Below are 15,123 nucleotides of genomic sequence, written 5' to 3'. Positions count from 1 at the left end.
TCGCCCTCCTCCTACTAGCGCGCGGGTGGCGGCGGCGGCGGCACCGGGGTCACGAACTCTGACCTTTCACTGACAAAAACAATAACAAACCCCCCCTTCCCCGCGACCCCGGCGGAGCCCCCGGGCCCGCCCCCGCTTCCACCTCGGCGTCTCGTCTCTCGCCAGCTGCCCCGCGAGCCTGCGGCCCCGGGGCTCCCGCCATCCGCCAACGCCGGGAGCCCGGCCTCCCCGCGCCCTGCCCTCCGCGCCGGGGGCCACCCGCCGCAGACACGGGACCTGCTTTGAGGACGCTTTGGCGCCAAATCCTGAGGTAAGATTGAAAAAGGGCCGGGGCAGGCTTGGGCCGGCGGCGGAGGGGGCGGGCCTGGCGCGCGGACATGGAGGCGCCGCGGCGGCAGCTGAACCCGACCCTTTTACCTTTGCCACGGGGCGGCGGCGGCGCTGGACGCTTTGCATAGTGGGCCGGGCCGCTCCCCTCCCCTCCCCGCCCGCGCCGAGCGAAGCGAGCGGGCTCCCCCTAACCGGCCGGGCCGGCGTGAGGGTGGGGGCGGAGGGGGAATGGCCGCGGCTCCGCCTCACTGTTGGCCCTCCGCCAGCGCCGCCATTTTGTTCTCGACGGAGATGGCTCTGGCTGTGCTGGGCTCTCTCCTCCTCCTTAGCCTCCTCCTCCCTGCAGTCCCTCCTTCCCTCGCTTCTCGCCCCTACGCTCCCCTTGTGTCGTTGGCGACTGCCGCGGCCCAACCGCCGTTTTTCCTGAAGGGGAGGGTGAAAGAAGAGGAGGAAGGCGGGTATGGGGCGCGACCTTATGAGCGACGGCTGGGCGGACCAACTGGTACCCAGACGGGAGGGCTGGGGCCTGCAGCTCCTCCCCCCGAAGCTCTGCTGATTTGCTCTGGCAGGAGAGGGCGGTCCCCGCGGGGCGCGGGAGTCCTGGCGGGGCGGGGTCAGAGGCCCGGGCGCGGCGTGGGGTTTCGGGCGCAGGGGGCGGGGCGCGCGGGGGCGCAGCACTGGTAAGCGTGTAGGGCGCACCCGGGCGCGGCTTGGAGTTCAGCGGCTTCCCTCGGCCTGGGACGCGTCCCGAATGAGTACTGTAAAACAATAGTAATAAAGGTGACGAAGCATCTTGAACCTACGGCGCTGGCTAGTGGGAAGGATTTTTCAGCATCTGGATACCTTTCACGGTTCCTGCCCGTATTTTCGGCGCGGCCGCGGGCGAATCCTCTTTCTGAGGCTTAATTTCATACGTTGTAAAATGGGAAGAATGGGCGTTCTTGCCAGCTCGTACCTTTCTTCCAGGGTCGTTTGAGGGGCTCTACTCCGAAAAGTAAATCTAGGCTACTTTGTGAACGACAGAGTAATGAAAAAATGGGGGGTGTTGTTGAAAATCGGATGTAGAAGCACCAAGAGCAGAAAGCTTAAGGGTATTGAGGGCTTGAAAGAACATAGGTGAATCTGAGGGAATTCTCTTCTCATTCGTGATTATATGTTTATTTGCTTTGTTTGGGGTACCAGGGATATATCCAGAGAACCAGCTAGACAAGGCCGCTGTCCTCCAAGAATCGGGAGTGGGGAGTGAATAGATAATTAAAGAGATGATTTCAGAGAGTGTTAAGTTCCAGGAAAGAAAATGAAACTGGATTAATTTAAAGAAGGCCTGAGCAGGTTAATTTAGATAGGATGGTTAGAGAAAGCCACTGTAAGGTGATGTTCGATCGGAGGAATCCGAAAAAGGAATAATCTTCTGGAGCAAGGACTACAAGTGTAGAGGCAGGCCCAGGAGGGAAAGCGTTTGCTGTGATTGAGAGCGGCCAGTTGTGGCTGGAGAGTGGAACTAATATTCATTGTCCTTCCCATTACCTCCAGGCTAAAGTCTGAAATATGACAAAGGTAATGGAGAATAAATCTTAAACTTAATAAAAAAGAAGAGAGTCAAGGAAAATATAGCCATCAAATGAATTGCTGATGAATACATGATTTGAAGGGAAAGCCTCCAAATAATTTCCAAATTCAAATCCTGTGTTGGCCCCATATATCTTCAATTCATAAAATATTTGCTGAGCCCTACTAATACCCCAGACACTAGGTGCTAGACAGGGAATACAGAGATAGACTAAGACATTGATCTGTGTCTTCAACTATATAAGTGAATGGTTTTATACACATGAGTTCTGCCCTCCACACACACCCCCAAATATACTTACACACAAAGTGTTTTAGGCAGAAGCTAATTAGTGTTGTGGTTAACAGTGACAACATTTACTCACTGTGTGACTTTTCTGAGTCTCAGCGGCCTCATCTGGACAACAATAGAACTTCTAGAATTAAAGATTAAATGAGTTAATATAAAGAGCTTAGAAAAGTGCCTGGCACATAATAAATACACATCATTGGAGTTATTGTGAAGCACTAGCTATCTGGTAAAGAAGTCCAACTAGTTAAATGATGTAAACAATGAAGTTTTTAGGGACTGATAAAAGCAAAACACTGGATTAGAACACTGGGGTTCTAATTTTGGCTCTTTTGCTTTCCTAAGTCACTCGGCGTCCAGACCAAAAGTTTATTTAGAAAAGAAAGTAGTAGACTAACAAATATGAGGTGCTTTACAATTTACAAAACTCTTAGAGGCATTATTCAAGCCCACTAGAACCAATGGTAGAGGCCCTTTTCCTGTTCTCTAAAAACCTAAGACTTTTCAACATATTCTTAATATTGTACCTCTAGCTCCTTGTGATCTAAACATACTGGCCTGCCTTCAAGGCCCCTTATAGTGTAGCTTACATTGACCCCAGGCCCTTTCGCATGCTGTTCAATCAGCCTAAAATCTTCATATGCCACAGCCCCCCCAACCCCACCCCTCCACCCACACACACTCAGTCCTGCAGATCTCAGCTCAAGCATCACTTCCTCAGGGAAGACCTCTCTGATGTCCACTGCCAGTCTAGATCAGATTCTTTTACTTTGCTACACTATGTTCTTTTTCATTATAACCTTTATCTCACTTTGTAATTACACTCCATTATATAATTGATGTATGTTCCCCTTACCATGCTATAAACTTTGAGAGCAGAAATCATTTCACTCACTATTATATTTCTAGCACTTAGCAGAATACCTAGCATTATTTGTTGAGTGAATAAACTGATAATTTATGATTTCACTGATAACTAAGTTGCTGCTCACTAAAGGTACCTTTTTATGTAGGCACATTTGTAAATTCAAATAGCAGTGCCAGCAATAAACTGCCTGTTAGGTATTTGGATAAATTTAGAAAGTGGTCCCTCAGATAATGGCACTGGCTGAAGACTTATATATGGATAACATAACCCAGATGAATCTCTTTACTCATTTATATGTTGATTTATACTTGTTTTTTAAGATAAGAAATAGCTTGTATAATAATTGAATTACAAGTCAAATTAATGAAAGTTAATGAGTTCATATGGAACTCATAAATAGCCCAAATATAATTGTGCCATTTACTTTAACTGAAAAAAAAAAAAAAAAAAAAGCACCAATGTGATTTTCTTGACATTAAAAATACTTGTCTTTGTTTCTCTTATCACAGGGGATCAGAGAACAGAGAAGAAGCCTTTAGTGGAGTTGAAAGTCTCTGTAGCCATTAATTTTAAATATCTTTCTAAAGACAAATTGGTTCATGCAACAGAATTATTGAAAATCACCTTTTAATTGCTTTAACAAGGTTAAAAGCAGATTTTACGAAATATATACCAACCTTCCACTGGAAAGTCTGGTAAATGGAACATTTTTGTTTAGTTATTTTATGTAATACAGATTTAAAAAATAAAATGTTATGCTATTTTAAAAAGCAATAACACTCACTGATTTAATTCTTTGGTTATTTTTGGATTCTTATTTTCTGTCCTTTTCTAGAATTTATTTTGGTGTCATTTATTCAACATTTTTGATTACTGAGTAATTCTAATTACTCAGGGTAACTAAAGAACTGATAGTTTAATGAAAAAACTATATTGTCTTACACCATTCGATTACTTATTTTCAACAGTTGTATTTAAAGTGGCCTTGAAATTCTGTTTTCATGAACATGCTTTCACAGAAAACAGGAAAACCCTATGTGTAGTAACCTCACTTTATGAGGACTTCCAGGAAGTTTTAACATGTGTCTCTAAGGAGTCAAGTGACAGTGCAGCGCTTGGAGACTTGAATGGGCAGCCTCTCTGAGGCTTATACATTTCCCACTTATAAAATGGGGAGGGAGGAAAATAACTTGAACAGATTGGGGCCAACTGTCCAAATGACAGAACAAGGTAGGTGGGCCTCTGTGGAGCAGCCCCCCTTCAGCCTTGGCAGTGAACCACTGGCCTTGTGTATCTAGCTGCTTGAGTGTCTCCACATATTGAGGGCTCTCATTTGGGATTTTTATCTTTGAGTTCTCTTACTTATATGCCATATACTTCTTAAGTCCCAAAGCACCTCCGAGAGCAGATACTAGTCCCCCTTAATTGATACCACATAAGGAGAACCTACGAAGGAAGCCATCATAGAGCTCATCAGGTTCAGCCTCATACCTGCTAGAGTTCAGTTTAGCTTTTATTTTATTATTGGTTATGAGAAACTTAATATTGACTTTTTTCCCTCCATGTATGATCATCTTCTATAATCTGATGGACACATTCATGCTCTTGTCATGCATAGTAAAACATGAGCTCTGCCTTATTTGTTGGAGTTTCACTTGCCTTCAACCTAATGTGAGTGGAGGCTTGAGATTCTTTGTAACTCCCTCCCATCCTGCCATTCCTTCCCTGTATCCCTTGTTACCTACTGATGTTACCCCTTCCCCATCCTCTCTTCAGGTGCCCTGAATACTAGAGATTTTTAAGCAGCAGAAGCTCTGTACCAGAAATGAAGACTGTCTGGGAACAGCAACTTAAGTAGCATAGTTCACAATGATGAGGGGGAGTGGATAAAGAGAATGGATGCCCAGATCAGGGCATTGGCATAGGGCTTGTTGTGGGGAGAGTAAAAGCAGATTTATACTCCTGGCATCTAGGAGACTTGGAGTAGAGGGATGAAAGGTGAATTGTTAGGATGGAAAAAAGAATAGAAGAGCTCAGATGCTCAGCTGTCCTTTGTGATTTACTCCTGGGCTCCAGGTAGCCTATAATAATGAAAGCCAACCTCAGGCGAAATGTGATTTTTAGGGACAATAAAAATGACCTCTTCCACTGTAATAGGAGGCCTGAAGTCCTTTAATAGGAGATGAAACCTTTCATTCCTTAATCATTGACAGTAACCGCAAAGTTTCTAATCCCTGCAAATGCTAACGTGTTGATAAGGAGGAATTTCATTCCAGGTGTCAAAGAGGATATCATTCTCCCCTGTTTGAATTAATAGGAGGTGTGAAAGAAGATACTGGGGCCTGGAAAATTGGGTGATGCTACTAAAGAGTGAGGAGAAATGAGAGGCTGGTAGGGCTAGACTCATACTGGAAGGCTTTTCATGGTTTTACTGGCAAGTTTTCTCAAGGCGAAAAGCAGATATCTCAGAGGTCATGAGCCCTTCGCTGCAAAGACTAGTACTTAGAACATGTTTGTTGACTTACTTAATACAATGCAGATTTTTAAAAATGAAATTGAATTTACAGTATTTCTTTTCTGATAAAGTTAATTTTATAAAAAAGGAAAATTTTCAAATGAAGAAAAGATAGCATTACATCAAAAGACATGTCCAAGAATGTTTGTACAACAGGAGTCCTAAGAGCTCAAAGCAAGAAACAACCTAAATGTTCATCAGCCATAGCATGAATAAATGGTGGCATAAATGTGTTGTAATATTGTACACCAATGAAAATGAACTAGCTACTCATGGTTATCACAAAAATGATGAGCGAAGAAGCCAGACACACAGAAATATATTACATACAATTCAAAAACCAGAAAAACTAATGATAATAGAAGTCGGGAGAGGAAAAGAGAAATAAATGACTATGAGGGAGTACAAGAGAGAGTTGGGGTGCTGGTATTGAATTGCTTTACTGATCTGAGTGGCATTTATATGTTTACTTAGTGAAAATTCATGCCACTATTTCATTTATGATTTGTGTACATTTGTATTTACATGTGCTTCAGTAAAAATTTTTACTTAAAAAAAGATGGTAAAATTTTTTAAATTAATTGATTTATTTTAATTAGTTTCAAGTATACAGTACATTGGTTAGACATTTGTATAGTTCATGAAATGATCCCCCATATTGCTTGCTCCCTCCCTCCCTTGGCCCTCTACCTAGCCAATATATTAATGCTAACTGCATTCCCTATGCTGTGTTCCCCATCCCCATGACCACCTATGAACTACTGATTTGTACTTCTTTAATCCTTCACCCCCTTCTGTCCATCACCAAATTGTCCACTATATTTGTGAGTCTGTTTTTGACTAGTTTGTCCTTTTTGTTCCTTAGATTCTGCATATAAGTGAAATCATGGTATTTATCTTTAACTTATTTCACTCAGCATAATACCTCTAGGTCCATCCATGTCATTGCAAATGGTAGGATTTCATTTTTTTTTTAATGGCTGAGTAATATTTCATTGTATATATGAATCATAATTTCTTTACCAATCATCTGTTGATGGTTATTTAGGTTTGTTTCGTATCTTAGCTGTTGTAAATTGTGCTGCCATGAATATTGGGGTGCATAACTCTTTACAAATTATTGTTTTGGTTTTCTTTGGATAAATACCCAGAAGTACAATTGCTGGGTCAAAAGGAATATCCATTTTTAATATTTTGAGAAACCTCCATGCTGTTTTCCATAGCGGCTGTATCAATTTGCAATCGCACCAACAATGTATGAGGCTTCCCTTTTCTCTGCATCCTTGCCGAAACTTGTTGCTTTTTGATTTATTGATAATAACTATTCTGACAGGTGTGAGGTGATATCTCATTGTGGTTTTCATTTGCACTTATCTGATGGTTAGCTACCTTGAGCATCTTTTCATATGTCTATTAGCCCTCTGTATTTCCTCTTTGGAGAAGTATCTGTTCAGGTCTCCTGCACATTTTTTAATTGGATTGTTTGTTTTTTTGTTGTTGAGTTGTATGACTTCTTTATGAATTTTGGATATTAACCTCTTATCACATGTATCATTAGCAAATATCTTATCCCAATCAGTCAGTTGTCTTTTTGTCCTTACTATTTTAATTTGTGTGATTATTACGTAGGTATAATTGTAAGCGGAAAGTATGTTCAAGTTCCAGAAGAATTGTCATGTTGCTGTCTGGGTGGAGCTAGGTCAGAAATTTCTGTGAGCAGTAATGGAACATAAATCACATACAATTAAGTCCTCAGTTAATGTTGTCCATAGATTCTGCAACTTTAAGCAAAACATAATAAAACTAATTTTACCATAGGCTAATTGATATAAATGAGAGCTAAGTTCCTAAGGCATCTCATCAACATTATAACAGAATAACGTTAAATGAAACAATGTTATTCAGGTGTCTGCTGTATTTTGGAATTGGTGATACAAATGAATTATTAAGTGATCTAGCTTATTGAAATAAGCAATTTGTTCCCTTAGATAATTACTGGTCTCTTGTCACTTTTTAAAATTCCCTCCTCTTCCTTTTTCTGGGAAACTATTTTGAAAGGAACTGTTATACAGAGGGAATGTTGTGTTTTTAGAGTTAGAAAGGTCTGAGTTAGAATCCTAAATCCACCTCTTACTGGCTAGATGACTTGAAACAAGTTGATTAAACTTCCTAGTCTCAGTTTTTTTGTCTGTATTGATGGAGCTAATAATACCTACTCAGAAGGTATGTTAAGGATTAAGTGATGCCTTAATCACTTAATATAAGGCACATTGTAGATTATCAGGAAACCTGTCCTGCTTTCCTTCCATCCATCTATCCCTGGCTCACACTAATAGAAATGAAGAAAGTTCTTATCACCCTTATTACTTGGGCCCTTGGTAAGGTAAGTAAAATAACCCACAGTGTACAATGATTTTTTTTTAGGAGAAGTCTCCACATAGAAAATTATAGAACCGTTCTGGTAACATATAACTTCTATGCAGATGAGAACCACTTCTTTTTCCCACTGTTCACTCCTTACCCTACTTCTCCAATCCCAGCACACACATACCATTGCATCCCCTTTCTTATAGTCCAGACTTGTAATAATTTTCCTGTGGAGGGCAAGAAATCACCTGACCCAAAAGTAATCTTTTAGGTCTAAGTAGTGGCAGAGTTTCTGATGACATGATATATATTTGAACTTGACCTTACAGGCATCTCTGTGAGCCTCTCTTCTGTTGATGAACATTTATATTATATTAAATCTGCCACTTGATTTCCATTTCCTGATTTAAAGTCTTGATCTGTGATTTCACATATTGAGGTATATATTTCTAATTTTTTAGATTTTCTTTCAGGCTGTTTAGATTCTTCAGTTTGTTATTTTTTTTCCCCATGAGTATAAAAAGACTTCTGACAATCACAGCATAACAAAACTTAAACTGATTACTTTTTACCTATCAAGATCTGTACCCAGTGGTATTTTGCAAATAATTATTAGGTAGTGGTTTATTTTTAAATATTTGAGATGTATTCCAATTCAGAGCTTTCATTTTGCAAGTTGTACAGTTTAACAGAATGAATTACAAATGTCTGAACATACAATGCATATAAATATAGTTAAATTTCACGTGGCTCATGTCAAAATGAGAGACCTATTTCTAAATACAAGACACATTTTATAGTTTGAGATACTGCTTTCAAGTTTCTTTAAAAAAGTAAAAGTGGTACCGTATCCTTGTACCAATAGTAGCTACCATGTATTGCATGTCTTCTATACACCAGGCACAGTGTTAGGCCCTTTACATACTTAAGATCTAGTCTTCACAGTAACTTCATGCAGTTCAGTACCAGAGAGATCAACAGTGCCAGACCCTCAGAACCCAGTATATTGGTTTAGATGAGAAAATATCAAGACAGACATTTTTTAATGTTATATAATTATGGGCCACATAATACATGAATAGGGATGATATGAATTAGTTGATTGTGAAGAGAAAGGCAAACTTACCTCTTCCTGTCAGTGAAGACAGCCTTGCCTTGTCCCAGGGCTTCTTTGTTGTTTGAGACTCTGGCTCTCAAGCCTGCCCCTGTGAAGGGTGCAGCTGAGCTGTCCTGGAAACTAACCGAGGATTTGGTATTGGTAGTTGGAGCCCAGTTTTCACTGTAGTGGAGTCTGTAGCTCTGCTTAACTAAAATCCTGGTTGCAAAGTTTTGTCAGCTGTACACTTTCTGTGAGCCTAAAAGAGTTGATTCAAAATCACCATTGTGTTCTCTGCTTCTTTGTTGTTAAAAGAGTGATTTTGATCTACTTACATTTGAAAGAATTTGTTATAAAACCTACCACCACATAAGGCCAAGCAATAACAGCTTTACTTTCATCATTCTGTAGTCTGTATATATAGTTTTTATGTACTATGCCCTGTTTTCATTCATGTGTTATATAGGAAAAACTCACTAGTTCAAATTAAGTTTAAGACTCTGCTTTTATCCCTTGTCTTTGTTACCACCGCTTTCTAACTGGCTTCCTGTGTGCAGTCTCCTTTTCTATCTCCACACTGTTGCCCAAAGGAATTTTTTTTTTTTTTTTGAAGATCCAGATGTGATCACTTCATTTCTCTGCCAAAACTCTGATCTGTTTTCTGCAGTCTCAGCCTTTTTCCTCCCCTGCCTCTCCAACCAGTTCCCCACCAGATTGCTTGCTGTTTCTCAAGTGTGGTTGCATTCTCCTTCATATCTGCCAGTTTGTATGAGCTGTTCTCTCTACTTTGAACTCTCTCCTCATCCTCCCTCTCTTTGCTTACTGAATTTCCATTCTTCCATCAAGATGCAGTTTAAGTAGCTCCTCTCCTATAAAACTGATATTGGCTCCCACAAGCAGAGGATGATGCTTCCTTTGGGGACACACTGTAACATTTATATCGCATAGCTATTATTGGTTTCATTCTAAAGTTCTTCATGGACAAAGATTTTCTCCTCCTTCCCCTCTTTGTCTTCTTTTTATTGTTGTTATTAATTCTCAGCAGTCAGTTAATTGACTATTTTACAGCAGTTGCTTAAAAAGGATTGGTTGTGGTCAAACATGGTTAGTTTAAAACTGCCATAGGAAAATATTCTGTAGCAGGTTTTTTTGTTCTCTTGTTGTTGTTTATTTAAGATACCTGGTCTTATAGCTTTTTTGGCAACTAATCAGGTTCTTTCCTGGGAACATTGTCATGTAGGGGGAGATTTTTGAAGGTTAGGGAACTGAGTGAGTCAAATATCAGCCTTCGAGGACCTCTGATTTCTGTACCAAGAGATACCTTAGTGTTCTGTCCCTAGTGCTTATTATTAATACAGTGCCTGGTATATATTAACCACTCAGTAAGTGGTATTACTATCAGTATCATCATGCTTAGCTCCACTAGCCAAGAATGTTGTTTTTAGGTGCTTTGTCTAATTTGTAGTATCAAAAAAAAAAAAATGGGTTCTTAGCTTCTTTTTTTCAGACTTCAAATGCAAAATTATATTATGCTAGTGACTGGATTTTCAAACTGGTTTTACACGTGGACACAACACACTGTTGCCTGGAGCTTATTCTAGGGGGAGACCCAATATCTTTCCAAAGTGCTCTACCTTTCCTTCCTACTATATGATCTTTCTATCTCTGGATCCATCTAGGCTGCAGTAGCAGTAAGAGAAACTCTCAGGTCAGAGTCTTACCTCCTGACGTTATCTTTTTTTTTTCCTTATGTACTGAGTTAAATGTTTTCCCTCACTTCTTGATATCACCTGAGGATTTTGTTCCACTTCTTACATTGTGATATCCTGGGAGAAGTCTCTGTCTTAGTTATATATGAGGGTAAGATATAATTTATGACAACATAATATTTTCAAAAATGATGAGATGGAAAATAGTTTTTTGAAATTAGCCTCTCACTTATGTGCTGTCACTGGATTTACTATTGAAAGCACATGCTTTCCATAGTTTCTTTTTCAGTTTCTCACACTCTTACTCTCACTTTTTGTCTCTGCTTATTTTTCCAGAAGGTGTACATTCCTCCTTGCTCATTTTAAGCAGTTTCCAAAGCTGTTTTTGTTGATACCTGAAGCTGCTTTAGAGGCAGAAAACCAACAGTGAGATCAAGAATTCTAAAAATTCAAGTGTATAAAGAAAGGTTGCTGCTCTGGGTCTTGACTGTTTCAGATGGTCCTGGAAGTTGATGTGTAAAAATGAGCAAAATAGGGGACACTTGCCCTAATAGCAAGATTTACTACAAAGCTGCGTTAATAAGATAGTAGTGGTGTGGAGAAAGTAGAACAGTAGTGAAATAAAATAGAGAACCTAGAATTATATCCACACATATCTCAGGGAAGCCTGAGATATGGCAGAGGTGGTGTTGCAGATTAGTGGAGAAAAGGATAGTTTTAAAAATGGTGCTAGAAAATTGATTTTTCATACAGGAAGAAAATTAATTGGATTCATACTCCTAATTAAACTCAAGAATCAATTTGCAATTGGGTGAGGACTTAAATGTGAAGGATAAAACTCTTAAACATTTATAAGAAAATACATAAAAATTATGCCCCTGGGGTAGGGAGAGGATTTTCATAAATAATACATAAAAGTATAAACTATAAAAAAATATATTGACAAGTTCAGTCTTACTAAATTTAAGAACTTCTGTTCTTCAAAAGAAAGTAAATATATGCTAATGAGTAGGAGAAGATATTTATAATTTTATATAATCAACAAAGAATTAATATGAAGAATATTTAGCTTTTCTAAGCTAAGCAGGTTAACTGCTACTTCTCTATGACCTAGTATCTATAATCACTGGTCATTAGCAATATCTTGGAGCCCACCGGCCAGCCCTATCTGAGATTGATTGTTATGAAAATTTAGTGTTAAAGTGAGTCATTACAGTGTTGTGAGTTACTGAGTTGTCTCTATCATAGATAGCTATCTATAAATATACTTCAACTCAGAATTTAAGGATCAAGCTACCTTTTTTAATGAAACTCATTAGAAAGATATGCCTTTCTAGTACTCTTATTTCTATAACTACTCAATATTTTCCTAATGATATTTCTGTGATATTCAAATTCATATATTTCTTGCATCAAACTGCAATTAATAACAGCAACAGAAGTGCTGTTAACACCTAAAATGATAAAATTAATAGTTGCAGCTGCGTGTTTGGATTTTATTAATATATAATGTTTATTAGCTATCTGTATCCATTTTATTTGCTAGGGAGTTCTTACTGTTTTGAGAAAAAAATAGAATTCTAGACTTTTCACATGTAATAATTGTGTTTTAACCACAGTCGATTGACTTTTTTGGTACATGCGAAGATGCGCTTTTTTCCTCTTTTTGTAAGCTGGAACCAGACTAGGGGAAAACACCAGAGTGTTTATGCTTTTTCTGCTAGAAACAACAACAACAAAGAGTAAACAAGTAAAAGTTAAAAGTCTTAACTACTCATTAAAAGAAACCGTCTCCACAGTTTCAGATCTTGTTGTGTGAAGATAAATCACTGATATTTGTGACCTGGTATCATGGTAGTAGTTGGTACAATACCTGCTCTTACAGTATTGTGACACCTTAAAGGGGGCCAGGTGTTTTACATTTGTCAGTCATGGTTTCCTGCACTCATTTCTCTCTCATTACCATTTTGGCAATAAAATAATTTGAAGGAGGATTATGATCATAGAAGGGACTATCTGATAGTGAATGGAATAACATAGAAAGTTATCAGAGAGTAAAAGCTTCATAGAGTTCAGTGCTTATAAGTCTAATACTTTAGATAAGGACTATAGGAAAGTGTTTTATAAAATTGCATTGCAAAATAGTCCAGTTTTTGTTTGATAAAGGGCTAGGCAAATGAACTGTGTATGCATTTGTGTATATCTTGGTAGAACCATATAGTTTTTATATGTAAATACTGGAAATAAATTATGCAGAGCTTTGTTCTCCTATTAACTATGGGACTTATACAATCAATAAGGAAGTCTTTCTGATTTGTCCAGGAATTAGGTACAAAGCGGAATTCCTATATCCTGAATTCATTGTGGTAGAGTTAATGGAAGAGATTTAGGGACTACTCAGGGGAGCTATATTTTATGACCTAAAGAGACCAAAGGAGTCTGTTTTGTCAACAGTGCTAGCACCCAAGTGATTCTGACCCAGGAGGTTAGCACACTTTTTTGCTCTTTAGATGATTTTCCTCAATTTTTACAAATGATGGCACTATTTTTTCTATTAATAGGAAGCTGAATTATCTGATTTTCTAATTTAATGAGGACTTAAAAATATAAATTGATAAATTTAGGTGTCCTATACTCTTAGCCCACTTTAGTAATTCAGTCCCTTTCTTTTCTTTCTTTCTTAGTGATAGTATTCGCCTTTTAACCAATGAGTGAAGTATATTAGAACCTTAGTAGGGTTATGCTTCTCATATTGCCACTAGTAGTAACAGGAGTATAGTTGATGATAGCAATCTAGTGCGGAGTATCTGGAGTTGTTCTCACATCTTTCTCAGATAGCCACCTTCTCTCAGCATATTGTGACAGGGAGCTATCCAAAAAGGTGTGATTCCCACCTCCCTGAGAGGTGAACCAAACTGTTAAAACCCAAGAGACCTGATAATTAAAGGTCCAAATTCATCTTTATATTTACCAGAGGAAGTCTTGTTTCCAAATTGAAACATTTCTACTAATTAATTTTTATACCTTTAAATGAAGAAGCTGGTGCGGCATATCTAGATATGCTTAGCCTGCTAGTTCTATCTTTTATCTCTAGAGAGGGCAAAAACTGCACAAGACAGTACCAAAGATGAATTTTTATTGCTGATATTTTTCAAGTAGCCTGGTTTCTCCCCACCTGATAGAAGTTGCTGCATCTTTCCAAACAGGTCCTCTAATGATCTTGCTTCACCATGGCTACAAATATGGAGGGGCTGGTTCAACACAGAGTGGGGACCCAGCAGGTGGATGAGGTGAGTGACAGGGGCTAGCACAATAACTGGCACCCTTGCATTTAAAAGGAAAAGTACATCACTGTACTCCATTGTTTGTAAACAGTCCCAGTGAAGTCAGCATATAATCTAACTCCAAAGCAGGATGCTGCCATGGAAGAAAAAATGAAAATGTCAAGAACATTAACTCCTACTAGTGCTTTACATGAGTACAGTGGCCTAGCTGCATACAATAAGGTGACTTTTAAAAAATTCACCTTGAACCAAAATCTAAAAGAATCTGATGCTTATCTAACTGTGGGTATAGTGTTAACCAAGGCTCTGTCTTAGTTTATTCCACATTTGATAGTTTGTTGATGCTGTGGGGTGGTGGAAAACCCAATTCTGTGCATTCTGCAGTCATTATTGACCATCTACCATGTATTAGGAATTTTGCTAGGTGCTGAGAAATATAAGTACATGAACCATTGGTCCTTCCGTTAGCATTCTTGGAGCCTGGTTAAGGAATAACTATAAAACAGGGTAAGAAATAGTCCTCTGTGAGGAATGTGATCCTGGAGGTGGATCTTGAATAATGGGTAAGCGTTTGTCAGACAGATCCAAGGAAGTAGGATTGGGGAACTTTGTGGCAGGAGAGGTCATTTTAAGTCAGAAACCTAAAGACAGGATAGAGACATGATAGCTTGGTATGTTCAGGCAACTTGACGTGTAAAGGAGGGAAGTAGGGTCAGATCTTTTCACTCTTTACCAGGTCCTGCTCAAGGTCTTCTGTCCTCACAACAATCTTTTGAGGTAGGTATGATTATTTTTCCCATTTCATAAGTGAGGCAACCCAGGCCCAAAACAAGCAATTGGTTGGCCAAGGGCACACTAACCCAGTTCTGTTGCACTTCTTCCAAAGCTACTCTAATAAACCATGCAACCAGGAGCCATTAGAAGGATTCAGATTTGCATTTTTGAGCCAGTACTGATATATCTAGGGCAAAGACGCAGATTTACCAAAGAACAAACATATAAAGAGAGGAATTTAAAAAATAAAAACTAAGTACAAACACGCCAGTTTAAACCGGTATAAGTGGTGAGCAGATTTTTCAGATCCTAGATCAACCAT

The 15,123-nt window shown here is 39.2% G+C and overlaps 1 protein-coding gene across 3 annotated transcripts in view; it reads left to right on the top strand.

Moving 5' to 3' along the window:
• Positions 1-15,123, top strand: part of NR2C2 (nuclear receptor subfamily 2 group C member 2) — a 75,143-nt gene continuing 60,020 nt past the window's right edge. The window contains exons 1-2 of one of the 3 annotated variants that reach the window (XM_016122040.2): positions 75-310; positions 13,950-14,033. In XM_016122040.2, the coding sequence (XP_015977526.2) occupies positions 13,974-14,033 (60 nt within the window). In that variant the 5' untranslated portion in view covers positions 75-310; positions 13,950-13,973. Of the gene's footprint in view, positions 311-7,115; positions 14,034-15,123 lie in introns of those variants that run through there. The other 2 variants (XM_016122041.2, XM_016122038.2) reach the window with 2 other exon arrangements.

Source organism: Rousettus aegyptiacus, unplaced genomic scaffold (genome assembly GCF_014176215.1).
Source record: "Rousettus aegyptiacus isolate mRouAeg1 unplaced genomic scaffold, mRouAeg1.p scaffold_m13_p_4, whole genome shotgun sequence".
NCBI classification, from domain to species: domain Eukaryota; kingdom Metazoa; phylum Chordata; class Mammalia; order Chiroptera; family Pteropodidae; genus Rousettus; species Rousettus aegyptiacus.
The sequence above is the reverse complement of the archived record's forward strand: the minus strand, read 5'-3'. Positions and strand labels throughout refer to the sequence as shown.